The sequence below is a fragment of the Octopus sinensis genome, linkage group LG2, assembly GCF_006345805.1.
Source record: "Octopus sinensis linkage group LG2, ASM634580v1, whole genome shotgun sequence".
NCBI lineage: Eukaryota > Metazoa > Mollusca > Cephalopoda > Octopoda > Octopodidae > Octopus > Octopus sinensis.
The window spans coordinates 111,768,208-111,788,223 of NC_042998.1; the positions used below are offsets into that span (position 1 = coordinate 111,768,208).

At 35.8% G+C, this 20,016-nt stretch overlaps 1 protein-coding gene across 3 annotated transcripts in view; it reads right to left on the minus strand.

Annotated features, from left to right (window-relative positions):
- LOC115232126 (deoxyribonuclease-1) overlaps nucleotides 1-20,016 on the minus strand; it is a 55,636-nt gene that overhangs the window by 3,558 nt on the left and 32,062 nt on the right. For all 3 annotated transcript variants that reach the window (XR_004997210.1, XM_029801984.2, XM_036498919.1), the window contains exons 5-7: nucleotides 19,191-19,455; nucleotides 17,031-17,118; nucleotides 12,087-12,185 (exon numbers count right to left, since the gene is read on the minus strand). Coding sequence is in view for 2 of the 3 variants with exons in the window: in XM_029801984.2 (XP_029657844.1) it covers nucleotides 12,087-12,185; nucleotides 17,031-17,118; nucleotides 19,191-19,455 (452 nt within the window). In the remaining variant the exon portion in view is untranslated. The remainder of the gene's footprint in view (nucleotides 1-12,086; nucleotides 12,186-17,030; nucleotides 17,119-19,190; nucleotides 19,456-20,016) is intronic.

The window sequence follows — 20,016 nt, forward strand, 5'->3', positions numbered from 1 at the left end:
ATAGGTTTCGGTAACGGCAAGACGAACACTTAGGCAATTTTACCACACACACACACACACACACACACACACACACACACACACACACACATATATATATATATATATATATATATATATATATATATATATTTAAAAAAGGAGATGTGGAACACGAGCTGTGATATATAAAAAAAGGAAATGAAGAAAATGCTGACAAAATAATTTAAGTAAAGGAGAGTGTATTTAATTAGGTGAAAGTTCTTTACCGGTTGCGCATTTGTTATGCTTATCAAAAGATATTTTTTAAGAGAGATAGAGTTCCTTTCTGATAGATTTTTTTCTCTTATCTGACTTTATGTTGGGTTTGCTGTCTCTTATATGTGAAAAAAGAGGCTCCAGAGTTGTTTAAGATTTGCTTGGTTTCGCGCCTAAAGTTTCTTGTGGACAATGGTCAATACAATTTTGATTGGTCATTATAAAGGGGTCACGTAAATGTTTGAATGGAAGTTGGTGTTGGGGTAAGAAAATAGGCTCCAGAGATGTTAAAATTTGGCTAGTGTCGCGCCTAAAATTTCTTATTGGTCATAATAAAGAGGTCACGTGGATGTGGTCATAATAGAGAGGTCACGTGAATGTTTAGAATGAATGTTTGTGTGGGTGGTGTATGGAGTTTTCGAAAATAGCGTTGTTGAAAATTCTTATTGTTCAGGCTGGTCAGTAGACGTCATGTGGATATTTTAAATAGCTTTTTAGGGCGTAGTTAAGGAGTGTATTTTCCGCTTGACTGAATTTGAGCTGGATAAGTAAGTTCGTTTAGGACAGGAAGAGCTATATGTATGTATGTGTGTGTGCGCGCGCGCGCGCGCGTGTGTGTGTTTATATGTATGTTGGGGCGCGCGCGCGTGTATATATGTGTGCGTGTGTGGGTACAATTTTCAATATTTATAGTTCTGCTGGCCTTGTGCCTGTATCGGGAAGCAACGTGTTTGTGTGAAGTCAATATTTACAGTCATTTCCAAAAAATAGTGTTGGATGTTTGCACCCGTATCAAATTATGTGTATGTGTGGAACCATATATTTGCGTGTGTCATGGTGTTAATATCTGGGTAAAAGTGTGTGTAGGGTGTGTGCAGGTGTAAGTGTGTTTGTTGTGGGTTCGTGTTAGGGGGATGTGTTTAGAAGTGGTCTGTATTTATTAATAAGGTGGGATTCCATGGTTATTCGCTGGGTATGAGTGGCATTGTCTTTAAATTTGTAGAGGGGAAAGATTCTAAAATTGGGATGAAGTTGTGCTGCACAGGTATCAATATGTGCACTAAGTGCTATTTTTCTGTATTCCTGTATTTTTATTTGGGATCTGTGGACAGTCATGCGTTGGCGGAGGCTATTTTTACGCATGACTGTCCACAGATCCCAAATAAAAATACAGGAATACAGAAAAATAGCACTTAGTGCACATATTGATACCTGTGCCGCACAACTTCATCCCAATTTTAGAATCTTTCCCCTCTACAAATTTAAAGACAATGCCACTCATACCCAGCGAATAACCATGGAATCCCACCTTATTAATAAATACAGACCACTTCTAAACACATCCCCCTAACACGAACCCACAACAAACACACTTACACCTGCACACACCCTACACACACTTTTACCCAGATATTAACACCATGACACACGCAAATATATGGTTCCACACATACACATAATTTGATACGGGTGCAAACATCCAACACTATTTTTTGGAAATGACTGTAAATATTGACTTCACACAAACACGTTGCTTCCCGATACAGGCACAAGGCCAGCAGAACTATAAATATTGAAAATTGTACCCACACACGCACACATATATACACGCGCGCGCGCCCCAACATACATATAAACACACACACGCGCGCGCGCGCGCGCACACACACATACATACATATAGCTCTTCCTGTCCTAAACGAACTTACTTATCCAGCTCAAATTCAGTCAAGCGGAAAATACACTCCTTAACTACGCCCTAAAAAGCTATTTAAAATATCCACATGACGTCTACTGACCAGCCTGAACAATAAGAATTTTCAACAACGCTATTTTCGAAAACTCCATACACCACCCACACAAACATTCATTCTAAACATTCACGTGACCTCTCTATTATGACCACATCCACGTGACCTCTTTATTATGACCAATAAGAAATTTTAGGCGCGACACTAGCCAAATTTTAACATCTCTGGAGCCTATTTTCTTACCCCAACACCAACTTCCATTCAAACATTTACGTGACCCCTTTATAATGACCAATCAAAATTGTATTGACCATTGTCCACAAGAAACTTTAGGCGCTAAACCAAGCAAATCTTAAACAACTCTGGAGCCTCTTTTTTCACATATAAGAGACAGCAAACCCAACATAAAGTCAGATAAGAGAAAAAAATCTATCAGAAAGGAACTCTATCTCTCTTAAAAAATATCTTTTGATAAGCATAACAAATGCGCAACCGGTAAAGAACTTTCACCTAATTAAATACACTCTCCTTTACTTAAATTATTTTGTCAGCATTTTCTTCTTTTCCTTTATATATATATGTATATATATATATATATATATATATATATATATATATATATATATATATATATATATATATATATATATATAGGTATATATATACATACATATAATTAAATACAAAATGGGACAAGATTGCAAAACATCCGGACAACTAAGTGATACAAAAGGGGACAACGAAACATCAAGATAGACGATACAAAAAAAAAATACGGACGGGTCATTCGAAGCCTTTTATCTTCAGTCGAGAACCGGATCATCCTCGCAGTGAGAGAGAGAGAGAGAGAGAGAGAGAGAGAGTGTGTATATGTATGTGTATATATATATATATATATATATATATAATGCAAAAATGGGACAAAAACGCAAACCATCCAGACAGTTAGGCGATGCAAAAAAGGGACAACAAAACATCCGGACAGACGATACAAAGAAAACAAGGACGGGTCATTCGGAGTTTTCCAGGTTATTTATCCTTGCAATTTCGGCTGATTATACCTCGAGATTGCTCCAATCTGGCCAGCCCCAAGAAAAACTAAGCTAAGAGCACTAGATTCCTTGGAAGAAAGCAGCGAATATATACGAAAAAACGGAGAAATGGTACACAAATGCAAATAACAGGGCATAACAACAGGTGTCTCTCGACTAAGGACGAATTAAATTAAGCTGGCGTGTGTGGAAGTGAAGCCTTACAGCAGGGACATAAGATTTGACAGGCATGGATGGTAGTCGAACCAAGAAAGGAAGGTCAGGCTTGGCCGAACACCGGTCACATGGGGAGAGAAGAGAGAGAGGTAGAGGCAGAGGGATAGAAGAATTGAGGGGGCGAGAAAAAATGAAAGGGACAGAGTGAAGTGAAAGAGGAGGGAAGGTGAGCATGAAGAAAAGGCCAGGAAATGTGAGAGAGGGAGAACGAAGAGTGGAATGAACGACGTAAGTGCGAAGGGGCTGATAGAAAGAAAGAAAGAATGAGAGAATAGAAAGAATAATAGAGTCGTACAAAATATAGATGTATATATACTTACATATAAGAGACCAAAGTGTACGTACGTCGCTATATTTTTATATATAAAAAATACAAAAATGGGACAAAAACGCAAGACATCTAAACAGTTAGGTGATACAAAAAGGGACAACAAAACGGAGAAATGGTACACAAATACAATTCCTGGCCTTCACTTCATGCTCACCTTCCCTCCTCTTTCACTTCACTCTGTCCCTTTCATTTTTTCTCGGTCCTCCTTAATTCTTCTATCCCTCTGCCTCTACCTCTCTCTCTTCTCTCCCTACGTGACCGGTGTTCGGGCCAAGTCTGACCTTCCTTTCTTGGATCGACTATCATCCGTGCAACATCTATATTCCTCTCTGTGCTTGTCAAATCTTATATCCCTGCTGTAAGGTTTTACTTCCACACACGCCAGCTTAATTTAATTCGTCCTTAGTCGAAAGATACCCGTTGTTAATGTCCTGTTATTTGCATTTGCGTACCATTTTCTCCGTTTCTTTCCGTCCTTGTTTTCGTATACATTCGCGCTGCTTTCTTCCAAGGAATTTAGTACTCTTAGCTTAGTTTTTCCTAGGGGCTGGCCAGCTCGAGTATAACCAGCCGAAATTGCAAAGATAATCATTATTACCTCCGCCCTAATATCTTTTCTCTTTCATGACAGTTAAATTTCATCAGAATTTAAACAAATCACAAAACTGTCTTTGAAAAGTTTGGCATTGACCTCAGAAGCTACAGAGGTTTCAGAAATTTCGTCTTATCCAAGACCGAGTTTGGAGTAAATTCTCCTACTGCCTATTAAGATTTTTTTTTGTTACTAAGGTCTTCCCACAGTCTTTGAAATGCTAGGATTTCGAATATGCAGTGTGTATATAACAAATATATGAATATAGATCTAAATGCTCAAATCATTAAAAATTCATTTGTCATTTAATTAGCCTCTTTATCACCAAGGTTCCGGACGCTGCCATAACGCCTTTAAAAAAATGTACGAGACAATGGATGAAGTGGTAATAGACACTCGATGCATGAATAGAAAATAGGATGGTCATAACATTCGGTCATAGATCCGCTTAGTAAGAGACCACAAGAGGCTTTACAGCTGCAAAAACAAAGATTAACAACAACAAGCTACCTTAAAAATAACTCAACGAGTCAACGATAGACCCTATATGTACTACATGTCAGAACAACAACCTCCTATCATACTCAACCATTAAAAAAGGTGGTAAAATATCTGAAAGTAAGATAAGCAGAACGGTCACAGCTGTCATGGTTTTGATCAAGAGTGACGTGGAGCTAAACAGCAATCTAACTGTAGCTTTTGAAGCAGACAATACAACGAATACTTTATTTTAATTAGTTAATTAGAAGGGAAGAAGGGATATTATTCATGACCTTTGTAGTAACCCTTGACGGTCGGACGTGGTTGATGTACATTTGTAACATTTGTAGGTCGACATCTGTTATGAAGGAATTCCTGAGAACTACAGTTATGGATTATCTATGTAATTATTCCTTTACTATTTGTATAGTGTATTTAGGACAACATTAATGTATGTCATTTCATTTTTTTTTTGTAAAGGATTGTCGAGTGCAACTGGATATAGTATTTAATGCGAAATTTCGAGTTTATTGTTATTTAGCTCCAAATCAGCTGTAGCCAAGCAGATTTACGATCAGAAGCATTCCAAGTATGACCATCCTCTCTCTTCCTATGTATAGGGAACCCAGTACCACATCAACCAAGTTTTTTTTTTACGACAAACAGGGCTGCTAAGAGAAATTTACCAGAGGAACAAGATTATTTTTAAACCACTTCCACATCAAAGTCTCCCTTCAAAATTCAAGAGGATTGTGAGCTTTTTTTCTGGTTATGTTTTTTAGGGAGTGACTTGTCGAAAGATCGCACCTTCCTCACCTCCAATGTACCAGCTGAATCATACCCCTCTTACAGACTCTGACTATAAATTTCAGAGAAATTTAGCTGGTATTTCTAGCAGGTTAAATGATCACATAACGCTTCCCTCGTTGACTGGAATCTAGGAGTGATGAGAGGATAATAATGGATAATATGGGTAATAATGGCAACCAAATATGCACTCTAGGGTTGTAAGGAATAATTTTCGAACTAGCGATGGATCCTCCAAATCAGTGGTTCTCAACTGGGGTCTACCTGACCTTTCGGGGTCCATATAAGGTTTAGTTCTTAGAAATTATGTGTAGTAAATCGATTATACTTCTACAATACAGAACATATTTTAAATACTTTTTTATACAATTCCTAATAATATTTAATCATAAAAAATATAGGATTTAAGAAAAAAAATGACTAGTTATGAGGGTCTAGCTGAGTAAAATACAAAAGATGATTGCGAACCACTGCTCTAAAAAGTCTTTTGACTTGCTAGAAATAGCGGCCAAACATCTCTAAAATCAACCCCTACCGTCTTAAAGGCCGTACACGTTGAATTAAACGGTTCTGGGTTCCCTGCGTATAGGAAAAGGCAAGATGGTCACGACTAGAACGACTTTGATCATAAGTCTGCTCGATCAGGACTTATATATGGTTAGACAACAGCAACAACAAAAACAACGAATAGCTTTTCCAACAATAAGATTCCTTACGAATAGTTTATATATTACAGAATATAATAAATAATATTTTCATATGTTGTGAAGAGTGGGGAATCTACCGTTTCACCCTTTTGTTCTTCGTTTGACAGTGAAGAAGAACAAGATCTTGAGCGTTAGATTCTTTTACACTCCTCAAAACAATGGCACTCTGCCATGAATTCAACGAATCCACCTGTTGACTCATTGTCGTCGAGGGAAACCTTCGCTAGTTTCCTCAGACTGAATTTTATCCTATAATTACAACACACAATCTCATATTTAATATGGCGGTCTTTTGGCAGAGTCGCTAGAGCGGGTGTTCTCAACCATTTTTTAAATCTTTAGACCACTTTGGTTACTATTTTATTCTAGTGGACCCCCATAGCCATTCGATGTTTAAGAACTAGTTTTATAGAAACTTCTTTCAAAATTCCCTTTTTGCTTTTTAAACACATTAACTTGCATAAGTTAATGTAAACTAGGTAAAGTGTTAGAGAAAGAAACCAAACTGTTTTTGGCAATACATACCAATCTGAAGCAAAATTATTTCAGGGTCCCTTAAAATACTATTGTGGATCCCCAATTTACTATTTTGTTGCGTGGACCTCCAAAAATTTTATATGGATCATCAGGGCCATATGAACCTCGGTTGAGAACCGCTGCCCGACAGCATGGGATAGAATGCAATGCGCTGTTTGTTTCAGTTCAATTTCTCTGAGTTTAAATATCGCCGAGGCCGACAGATAAAGAAGTTCTCTCTCCCTCCAGCTGTTACATCCTGGGTCAAGAATGGGAAGAATGAGAGGGTGTTTGTATTTGCTTGCAACTAGATGGACACCTACGACAGTTAACGAAAGCATGGTACATGCCACCAAGCCATCTTCGAAAGCGAATGATGACCGTCGTAATACTAGCACTTTATAAATAACAATTTTATTCCTTTCATTTTATTGTTCTACTATTCTCATATTCTTCCATTCCATTACTTTTGGAAAAACACCATAAACTACGTAAGACTGACATAAATTTGGTTACACTTCTTCAAACAACCGCAAGCGCAACCAAGCTGCACCAGGCATCTGTATCATCCATTAATTTTACTAGGTCCTTAGTTCCATGCTTTGAATCTCAGCAAATAGCATCAATATAGCAGCGGCCTCCGTCCTCTATCGTTCCAAAATATATCCGATATGGCCTGTTTTTCAGTATGGTAACAACTACGCCCCATCTTGCACTAATCAACAGAGATGAGTGGAATATGTCCATAAATCTTATCTTTGGTCTTGTATTCATACCATAAAATGGTTTGAGTCCTCACGAGAAGTTTAGTGTATGCATCATCAAGGCGATATTGATGTTCATTCTTCGTAGTCCAGATTTCGGTTTCATGGAGAAGAATGCTCTCTACACAAGGCCTTAAGAAGATTAGCCTTGTTGACTTTAAAATACTTGATTAACAGTTACTGTGAAACTTGTAACAGGTACACAAGTCCCTTGCGTGTCAGGAGGTCTTTCTTTCTATCAGCAACATAGGGTCCAAAGTACGTGAAGTTATTAGTCTCCTTGAGTTGTGTTCCAACATTGTGGTAAATTGGCAAATGACTTTCAACCTTATTGATGTATATGAACTCAGTTTTTGCATAGAGAAACAAACAGACTTTGGCTACATTTTCGAAGGATGTTAAGAAGTCTTGCATAATAAGCAGGTGATAAGTTGTGGGAGCAAGATCATTAGTATTGTCAAGAGATAGAAATTCGCTCGTCATCTTGACTGTTGACTCGTCGTCTTGGATGTTGTCCAGATTTTGCTGAAGAATTCTTACAGTTGATGTAATTTTTTTAGTTGGAGCATCTGTGCTTTGCATTAAGTTTGATGTTAACTCAGAACATTACAATTTTTTACCTTTTTTCTGTTGCTTTTGTTGTTTAGCACTCCAGTCCAGTTCTGATTGAGTCATTCGATGAAAGGAATTCATGTCACTTTTCTGTCAGGTATTGTACCCCGGGAATTACATTAACAAATATGTATCTCCCTTTTCAAGAAAGTAGGATGGAATTCGAACTCTACTAGACTGCTATTTCTAGACGACCAAGATATTTTCTCTTATGTTTGTTTATTTTTAGCTGTTGTTGTTGAAAGTTGCATTTTCTCTAACCTTCAAGTTGTATATAATCGAATATTGCTCTGTTCTGTACACGACAAATTATGTAGACGTTACAGTTCTAATTTTTCAGCATTTTACTATGGTTTAGTCTTTCTAAGATTAGATTAATCATATAGGTGGGTTGTAAGATACTAACCTGACAGAAACTTTGACAATTTTCTTTTTAATGAATTAACCAAAGAGGAATGATAATACCAATGACCTTTTTTCCGGGCCTCTGTGACTGTCGAGGGTGGAAGTTATCAGATTTGTTGTTTTCTCGAATGCTTATGTTTGAATCTTCATAGAATGACTCAGGTTAACAGCAGCAAAAATGATCTTCGATTATGCAGTCTGACTATATGTCAACAAACATAAATACTCTTCATCTAGTAGTCTCCCTACATTTATAAACACAGCGAACAATGGAGCTTCTCGGCGGTTGTTCAATCTGTTGGAGATGGTAGTTAAAATCTCCTTCAAATCACACCTTACTATCATAAAAATCCCCTAAAATGTTTGGAATATTTCTGATCGTAGGTCTATTCCGCTAAATAATAACTTGCCATAATAGAATATTTGTTCCATACAATATAATGGTCACAGGTGCTCATTTTACTCATCCTTTCCAGTGTGGTAACCTCAGACACTCATATTTCCTTTGGCCAATGCTCATTACTGAATAGCCAGACAAATCACAGCGTTTAAGCGACGAACATCAAAAGCAATAAGTTTCTCAACCTTCGAAGTATTTTACCTTTTCCTCAGGCTACATTAATCGGAGATTAAAGTCTTTCCCACTTACTGCTAATGACATGTGATTTATAATTAAAAAAAATAAACACAACCATATTTTCATTTTACATAATTAGTATTTATTTATTAGAATATGAGTAAATAATTTATCTGGCGATTTCGTAGGATAGTTAGAGTGCCTTACAGTATTTGTTCTGACTTTCTGCACTCAAATCTATCCAAAGTCCAATTTGCCTTTCATATTTTCGAGGTCGAAGTACAAATCGGGTACTAGAACCTATTTCTCTCTCTCTCTCTCTCTCTCTCTCTCTCTCTCTCTCTCTCTCTCTCTCTCTCTCTCTCTCTCTCTCCCTCCTTCTCTCTCTCCCACCCCTTCCCTCTCTCCCAGGATTGGCTACGCTGCACTCTAAGAGGGATTGTGTGAGATCACTAGCAGTGCCTACAAGGCCATAATACAAGGGTGACTCTATTGACATAATTGCATATCTAAACAGTTTGGAAGAACCTCCTTTACTGGTGAGATAATGCGGATGATAAATGATATTATCTAATACTTTAAAAATAATACTGTTAGATGGGTCCGAGTAATCAGTTAAAATCAATAGATTATGACAATATTATCTCATGTTACTCTGTTTACGGCCAGGTGTATAGGTTCAGGGAGTAGTATGAGAATAAGCGGAAGTAGAAGCTATTTTACTTTGGCTGTCATTTATTAAGACACGATTGATGGACCTATAATAACGTTGACTGATCTTCATCAGTTACTGCAAAGATCGGACAAGTGAACAGTCTTAAATAGCAACTTGTAAGCTTGCGTAATATTTCTTCAAGAGTAAGACTAAATATCTTGCCCATCGATACGAAGTCGATAACACAAACTAGGTAGTTAAGGCACTTCATCTTTTTAAAATTAATCTTGATTTTGTAGCTAGAGTACTTGTGATTCCTTAAAAGTTGATTTTAAAATCGTCGTTCTAGCATCATAGTTGTCAAGTAAATAACCATAAGATTTACAAGCCATTGTAAAACATAAATAGCTTTCTGTAAAATGTCTGTACACGTAGCAAAACCAAAGAAACCATAGATAAACCAATTAGCTTCAAGGTTTTAAATAAAGCTGCCAGTCTATTGGTTGTTGTTGGTTGTGCATTTCTAATGCGAGGGAAAGAATCGTCTTACTAAGAGTTAATTTTAATTTTTATTATTTTTCATTAGAAAAGTAGAAGGGATGATATCATTTATTCTTTATGTATTTATTCAGTTCAATTTTCTATTCTTTTTCTTTCAACTATAGACTCCTTCGTGTTCGTATATCGCTGCTGTTTCGATCTTACTAAATCTCATCAATATGAAGTAATCAAGGATCAAGTGGGTTTATTAATTACATTACATTGTTTACTTTAATGAATGGAATATAATGAAAGCATATCATTTGGAGGAAGTCATTGTTGTTCATGATTCTTGAGTTATGTAGAATGAGGAAAAGCTGAATTTGAAACTTAAACTGAATTTGAAATTTAAGTACAGTTTCAAATATTGTTCAGAAAAATCTTAGGTTTTCTCCCCTGCAAAAACTGAGAATAATTGCAAAATCCCTTGTTGACTTGACACGACGGGTTAACAAGGAGTCTCTACAGGTCCTTCAACCGGTTAGAAATTGCAACTAAATCTCTACTAATACACATTCTATCATCTTAGAAAAGAAAGAACTCATTGTCTATATGATCCTTGATAAAATATAGCTGAATAAAAGTCTGGATGGTAATGAGTAGGATGTCATTGCTCAAAACAGAACTGGCCTAGGGATACATGACATCAGGTCTGGTATTATGTTTTGAAAGAAGAAACTGACATTATACTGTGTAGAGGCTGGCTGTTAGTCAGGTGTAAATTTGCATGAACTGTTGCTGAGGAAGATGACATTTTTTTGCGATCTACAATTCTTAAACTTTACATTTTTGCATTTACCTGTAACTAGGATGTGTAACAATATACTTTAGAAATATTTACTTATCACAAGCTTTGATTACATGTTCACATTTATCTGTAGCTAGGATGTATAATTATATACGTAAAAATAGATAACTATGATAGTTCAAAACGCTTGACATCGTCACTTGTAATGTTTTCTTCACTTTCCGACAGACAAAATAAATAAATTAATTAATTAATAAATAAATAAATAAATAAATAAATAAAAACTATTTTCATTTCTAAATCGTAGTTAATGAAAGTTTAGACGGAAAAAAAAGTATATAAGCTAATTAAATAAATTTTAAAACAATTTCCAATCCTGTTGGAAATAATATAAATTATAAATAAAGTCTTGATATGTAAGGGATATTTTGATATAATACATGGCGTAGAAAAAAACTTAATTCCTATACCTTATGGAATGTTAAGCAATTTCTTTTGTGTATTGATTGTTAAATGCGGATCGCCAGATGATTCATTCTGGCTATTTGTTGGCGGACTGACATGATCGGGATTGTGGTACCAGTTGAATCGGCATGTTTTCAGTAAGTTCGTACTGCGCATAGTTTTAGAGCAGGGACGGAAATAATCATTAAATCACATATTCTAATGCTATGTTTTTTCATGAGATGAGATTCGTCTCTTTGCGGGACTTTGAGGATTAAAAATAGGATGGATAAATTTGTTTAAAAGAAAATTCAAGATTTTTAAGCTTGTCCAACATCATGGCCAAGAAAGGCAAATTATATAGTTCCAAACTTACTTTTGTCTTCTCAATATTAAAAAGGTAGGAGAAACTGAAAATTTCACGATTATTAATTTTGTGAAGGACGGATATTTGTTCGAGAAATTCTGCTCTAAGGTATGCTGTGTAATTTTTTTTCTTTTCCTTCCTTAAAAGTCAGAATGCATTCACAAATAAAACAGGTGATTTTTAAAACAACGAGCAGAACGTCACAATAACAACAAATAAGTAACGGATTCTGGTAAAGGATCAAAATTCAAATTTGCTTCTGTACTTCTTGGAGTTTATACTTACTGTAGTAATAGTAGCAGTAGTACTAAGAGGGACAACGGTTTTAGTTGGAAGGAAGAGTTCAATTGGGTAATGGTCACTGACACTCATTGATTTCTCCTTCTGAAATAAACATTGAATAGAGCAATAGCAATATATTAATAGTTAGATACGGACACCAAGATATGCATTCATGTACAGACACATTCACACAGCTGTATGTATATATGTTTGTATGTATGTATGTATGTATGTATGTATGTATGTATGTATGTATGTATGTATGTGTGCGTGTATGTATGTGTGTGTGCGTGCGTGCATGCATGTGTGCATGTATGTATGTATGTATGTATGTAGTATGTATGTATGTATGTATGTATGTATGTATGTATGCGCGTGTGCATGTTTGAATGTATGTATGTATGTTTGTATGTATGTATATGTGTGTGTGAGTGTGTGTATGTGTGTGTATGTGCGTGCGTGTGTGTGTATGAATTAACCTGATTCCATGCTACTTACCAAAGTCATGAAACATTTTCCATTGACAAAACTTCATATCTAGCGACTAGCATTACTTAAAGTACAATTCTAAAATAAGATACAATCCACTGACCTTTGAAGTAGTGGTTACTACCAGAACTACAGCGAGAAGCCTCTACATGATGACCCGACCCACTAAAGATAACAACCAAATATCTCTCAGCTCACATTCTACAATCTTGAAAAAGGATATGTTAGATAATGTGGTCCTCTGTTCCCAGCTTATAAGAAATAGACTGGATAATCACGACTGGAATGCCTTTCATCATAGACCCTCAATCTGTCAGGATGTCGAAGCTGCCTGTATTATTCAAACTACGATTGAATAATTGTGAATTTATTTGTATGAAACCAATATTATCGTATTAATAGCAATCTACTATTAAAAGAAAATATCTATCCATGACTGCCGTGTTGATCGCTCAGTCTTTAGTTCTTTAGTAAATATATGTGCGCGCGCGCGTATATTTATTGCTTATTTAAGCGGGTTGTTTATCTTGCGACCCGAGTTTCAGCTCCTGCGATTTTTCGGCGAGGTTTTCCATTTTCTAGTTTTAATTTTCAATATTTCAGAGAATGTCCGCTGAAAAGCTTCCATGTTTTGGTGAAATCAATAACTCCAGTCTTTCCCCATTCCTTTCCAAAGTTTAATTCCTCCTTCATGTCTTTCACTCTATCAAAAATTGTTTTGTACTAAGTGGCTTATCTTTTAATCAGCAGCTCTGATCGACCAGATTTTATGATCAAAAGTATTCCATTGGCGACTATTCCGTCTTTTATTTAATCATAATCTACATTATACAATATACCAACCTTTTTTGTAAAAGACAGTAGGTTGTGATTTAAAGGAGATTTGGTTATCATTACTAGCAGGTTGAGCGACCACGTAGAAGCTTTCTCATTCCTAGAATCTATCGACTGCTACATGATCCTAGTTTCGTGTAATGTCACGGATCGATATTCTAGTTGCGTCTCAGGTTACGTTTGATATGCTATTGTATAATACCAGTGGTGTCTCTACCTGTTGCCGACTGTTGATAACCAAATTTATTTCACGTTTAAGAAGTTCTATTATTATTATTTGTTTTTCGTAGAATCTCTTGTCATTTATGAGCCAGCGTTTATTTTCGCTTTCTACTGTGGTAAGCAAATGAAAGACAATATTTTTCTGTGACATGTTTAATCGAAAGGATGCGGGAATTCTGCCCTACAAACTAATAGATCTTTCAACGAGATGCCAACTGCCTTTCTTTCAGATAGTTATTTGATATCTTTTCAATTTGACCATTCTGTGTGAGGCCTATTTGTATAAGGATAATCTTTATTATATTCTTCCAATTACAGTTGGTAATCTTGCTCGAAGTTCTTTTTCAAAATATCCTTCACCTCTGGTATACCACGAAAGCGACCTAGCAGCCGAAACCATTCCTTACAACTGGTAGAAATCAAAATCTTTCGCAATCCTATTAACCAAAATGAAGATTCAATAAAAGCCTTCAACATGTAGAAATTAATCTTCTTCCTGAGCAAAACAATGTAGCAGTATATTTTCTTACAAATATAATTTTAAAAGTATATATTAGGCTTTTGAGTATACGGTTCATAAAAATATAATAAAGATAACATTATGTGTAACTCTTATCAAACAACTTAGCCATCCTTGCTATAGTATATTGATTGTTTTCAAGTTCAATTTTTTAACGAACGGATGGGTCAAGATTACCTCAATCTTTACTATCAAGTGCCAACAAACTAAGCCATATGGACTTGCTTAATTCATTTCATCGACATATATAAGATTGGAAAACAATTATCGGAATGTCTTCAAAAGATATAATGTGTGGCGGTATATATTTACACAATATACTTCAAGACGGTAATTAACCCAGTTTAACTAATCATAATAGTCACTTAAAGGAAATGATTTCTTTTAAATTGTGTGTGTATGTGTGTGCGCAAGTATGTATGTGTGCACGCGTGTATATGTGTGTGTGCTCGTGTGTATAAAATGGTTTTGTATTATGTACATAGTGAGACCTAGAATAAAAACCGTACTGCTCTAATAACTGAGTCCAATTCACATTGGAGTTAGGCGACGTGCTCTGATTACCCACCAATCAGCTTACAGAAATATCACTCCATATCACAGGATGTTAAAATAATAATAATAATGAAATTATTGTATACAGTGCTCAGGTGCACCGCAACTTGTCAAAAGGTGCATATAAAGTATATGCAGTAATATACAAATGTCTGGAAAGCGAACAGTGTATGAGTCAGATACATGCTTGCGTGTGTATGGAGGGGAGAAAATCAGGTGTAGTGTTGGCGAATCTCAGAAAGCATGGACGTTTTGAAGGATGCAGTGCTCCGCCCAGAAAGCATGGAAGTTTTGAAGGATGCAGTGCTCCGACAGTGCTGTTCTATGGTTCTATGATGTTTCCCGCGCAAAAGGAATTATAAAAGTGAAAGCGCGTCTAAATCAGCAGAGACATTGAGAAAGCCACCGGATTACACATGTCCTCACCTCTTGCTAAAAACAAGCCAGAAAATGACCATGTAGATGCCTCTCGTTGAATCGACATATTCTGGTAGTAACTACTGCAAAAGTGAATGACTTATGTCTTATTTTAGAATTTACTTAACATTAGCTACCTGATACGAGGTTACTAGTAGACGTATCTTGACTTTGGTAAATACCATGGAATCAAGTTAATCAATAAGAATAAAATAGCTACAACAAAAATCTCAACAAAAACTCAACTCTGAGTAACTCCTTGATGGTTTGTGTAGCCAAAAGTAATCACTAAAATTCATAAATGAACGTAAGTTTATGTACTGTAAGAAGAGGTGAGTTCAAGTGCTTTGAGCAGAGTCCTTTTTCAACACCTTCCAGCCTTTAGTCCACAGGTGTGTTGTTTCCCCACTATGCATTTTCTACTACTACAATATTGGCCTTTATTCCTCGGAGGTTGTTAGTCATATGTTGTCTTCACCCGATTCAGTTCTTAATTGACAGAAAATACCCCCAAATGTGTGTGAAATGGAGGAGTGATAAATATCTATTCGAATTTGTCCCCTTTTCTCCTCTGAATTTACGTAATAAAATAATAATAATAATAATAATAATAATAATAATAATAATAATGATAATAATAATAATAATAATAATAATAACAACAACAATAATAATAACAATAATAATAATAATAATAATAATAATAATAATAATAATAATAATAATAATAATAATAAATAATAATAATGATGATGATGATGATGATTTCAAATTTTAGCACAAGCCCATAACAACAACAACAATAACAATAATAGAAGTGTTATCACGTACATTGTTTTGTCTTGGTATAAAAGATGGGCTACAGCAAATATTCTGCTCAATACCACAGATTTGCTTGTCAGTTGTTTGAGCTTATCCAGTTGAGCATGTCCCTTAGTGGCTGACGATATGTGCATCTCTGATCACGAGCAGAAGTAGTGGGGGAGCATCATAGCCGTATGTTGAAAGGAATTCTTGGAGGTTTGGATAATTCACCTTCGGAAACATGGGTGTTTCGTTCAACATCCTTAAACAATCCTTATTCAGGAACCTTTTGAGTGGAATGGGCTACTCGACCAGAAGAAAATTCTAACTGGGCCCCACCTGCAAATTCATGCGCTGTTTATCTTGATATGAGATCACCATGTCGCGCACATTTGGTTGTGATGCATGTGCCTGGTGTACCCTTATCAGACGGGTAGTCATGATGGGTATACTGGGCTTCGTATATTTTACCCCAGTGTCTCTTTGATGACATGCACTGCTCTCTCACTCAATAATAATAATAAAAATAATAAGGAGGAGGAGGGTTTTAAGCATTTGAGAGACTGCTGAAAATTTGTGGCTCGTAATGTTACAGGTAGTAACCTGCTACTCACATAATTCCTACTGGGAATAAGACTGAATGTGAGCCAAACCAAAATGATAATTTTTCTGACATAGGCACAAAACCTGAAAGTTTGGGGAGGGGATAGTCGATTACATCGACTCCAGTACACGTCTGCTACTTATTACATCGACCCCAAAAAGATGAAAGGCAAAGTCGACCTCGGCTGAATTTGAACACAGAACAGAACGAAATGTCGCTCTGCATTTTGTCCTGTGAAGCCAACTCGCCGCATTCAATAATGATAATAATAATTCTTTCTACGATAGGTACGAGGCCTGAACAGTTGTGGGAGGATCTAGTTGATCACACCGACCCCAGTGCGCCACTGGTACTTATTTCATCGACTCCGAAAGGAAGAAAGGCATAGTCAGAACGTGAAACCGGAAGAAATGCCGCTAAGCAGTTTGTTTGGCGCGCTAACAATTCTGCCAGCTAGTCTCCCTAATAATAATAATAAATAATGATAAAATTATTAACTTACTGTGAGTTCGTATTCTGAGTCAAACTTAAATACCGAAGAATCACCAGATTTTGCTAGCTCAATTAATTTTGCACCACCAATAATAAATCTATGAAAAAAGGAAAAAACTGAATGAAGAGACATGGAAATAAATCAATAAAACAACCAAGACATTCTAAACGAATGTTATAACCAGAATAATTTAAATAGTTACAGTAATCAGAATATTGTAAAATCGATACAGTAATCAATACATAAACTGACAATAAGATATATCTATTTTAATATCGTGTAGGTGTGTGGTTTAGTGGTTAGGGTGTCAGCATCATGATCGTAAGATTGTGGTTTCGATTCCTGGACCGAGCGACGCGTTGTGTTCTTGAGCAAAATACTTCATTTCACGTTGCTCCAGTCCACTCAGCTGGCAAAAATGTGTAACGCTGCGATGGACTGGCGTCCCATCCAGCTGGGGAACATATACGCCACAGAAACCGGGAAACCGGGCCCATGAGTCTGGCTAGGTTTTAAAAGGGCGCATTTGTGGAGGCACGTGGTTTAGTGGTTAGGGTGTCAGCATCAAGATCGTAAGATTGTAGTTTTGATTCCTGGACCAGACGACGCCATAGAAACCGGGAATCCGGGCCCATGAGGCTGGCTAGGCTTTAAAAGGGCGCAAAAGAAAAGATTTTAATATCACAACGTGATTAAAAGTATTGACTAAAATTCGAACTATTTTGAGGAAGTCTTTTCATCCTATTCTTTAAGGTTACGTAAGATTACATTAGCACCTATATATTTTCCTTTTTGTCTTTCTATTTTCTTTTTTTTTTTTAAAGAAATTTGGAAGTAACCTTATAGATGGTAGGCTGCTATTGTAACATGACTACGCAGAAATTCTCTCGTTGGCTTCTGTCAAAACCGGTTCTTCATCTCGGTGAGAGATGTATGAGAGGCGAATTGCAAGTCCGCAAGAAACTAATTGGGAATGTTGCTGTTCTGAGGCAAATACTGAATGTTTCAATACACAGATTCATAGGCATGTAATCTACTACTGTTTTAGTCTTTAGGCTTAAACCGTTCTGTTCATATGCGACTTTTAGAGACTTCAGCAGTAGGTAGTTTGGGATTTAAATGCAGGTGAAATTTCACTGATCTAGGTTAGTAGTTCTGAACCTTGTTTTTGACTGTCTCTCTCACAGCTACGATAAGTATCGGATCTCTTCCTCATATTTAAATATTTTTATTTATCCCATTAACACCAATAAATCTGTCTATCAGAAAATGGGAGAACTTTATATAATCACCACTTATTATAGTTATTCTGTTCTTCATGCAGAATTCAACTCTGGTAGATTTTCTCATGGCATTATTATTAATTACCCACTTATTAAATATTTGTCATTCAGTGTCTTTGTTATGTCAGCCTTTCTAACGGTAAGTACAAGTAAAGATTATGCGACATCGAGGAACTCTAATAATATAGAAACGTATGCAGAATTGTTACTGTACTTGCTATTGATAAAACTCCCCTAATATTGTCCTTCATTCAGGTTTTAATCATTTTTAGGTCTCAGAGTTGTCACCCTTACCTTTCTTGAAAAGAATTGTCATTGACATTAATGAGTTTTCTTACCATTAGAGGTGTAATTTTAATTGATTAAGTTGTTTTGCTCACACTAAGTATGTTAACTCACAATATATAACAATCTGTTATCTTACTATCAATGGTGAATTTCAGATCTTAAATTTGGAGTGTTTTGTTGTATTGCATTAGGAATAAACAATTCTTTTTTGAAACATTAAAGTAAAACTCACATCCTCACCAAGCCTCCTTTTCGAAAACCCTATTGTTTCTCTTTAGTGGGTGAGGGGTTGCAAATGAATTTTGGCCTTGAGCTTATTAAAAGTCATAGCTTGGGCAATATAATAGGTTGTCCTACTCGCTACATTTATAGCTTTGTGCTTATGCAGAATATTATTAGATATGTGAAATAATTTTGGTAAACATTCTGATGTGTATGTTTTGATTTTGAGTGAGGGTACATGGAAGTTTTAATTGCTTTGCTTATTAATCTGCATAATTGTCGGATTAAGTTTGAGACTGAGGTTTGTGAATAATTACATATATTGTTTCTATAAATAAAAAATAACAGAACATTAGAGAAAGAAAAATACATATACCTGTCGTAAGAGCAGTCTGTAGCTGCTAGTGTTGTGTCCGTGCCATATTCTATTGGCCAGAAGTATTTGTCTGATTTGAGAGATAATGACTTCTCTTGTTTCTCTGATAGATATCTGCACCCGGCGTTGAAATCACCCATTGCAATGACAGTATCAATTTTGAATTTATTTTCTACCGCTTTAAAAACGTCAGCTAAGGCAGTAAGTTCACGAACGACAGTATCTGGGTCAACATGAAGGCCAATGATACCAATTTCTCTAACAGCTGTAATAGAATACAGTTTATGATAATAATTAGATACATACCGTCATTTCAACATTATGAAAAACAAGTATCATAGTATTTAACATCCCTATGATACTGGTACTTATTTCAACAACCCTCGAACAAATGAAATACAGAGTCAATCTCGTCAGAATTTGAACTTAAAATATAGAGAAACCGCACTAAATACCGCAATTATTATGTCCACCGCTTTGCTAATTCTGTTAATCTTCCGCCATTTATCATTTTAAAATTACCATATGCATAACAATATAATAAAGCTGACCAGCATTCTGATATTACCGTTGATTCGTTTACCATCATCGTAATGGTAATACATACATACATACATACATACATACATACATATATACATACATATATATATATATATATATATATATATATATATATATATATATATATATATATATATATATATATATATATATATATATATATATATACAACGGGCTTATTTCAATTTCCGTCTACCAAATCCACTAACAAGGCTTTGGTCGGCCCGAGGCTATAGTAGAAGACACTTGCCCAAGATGCCAC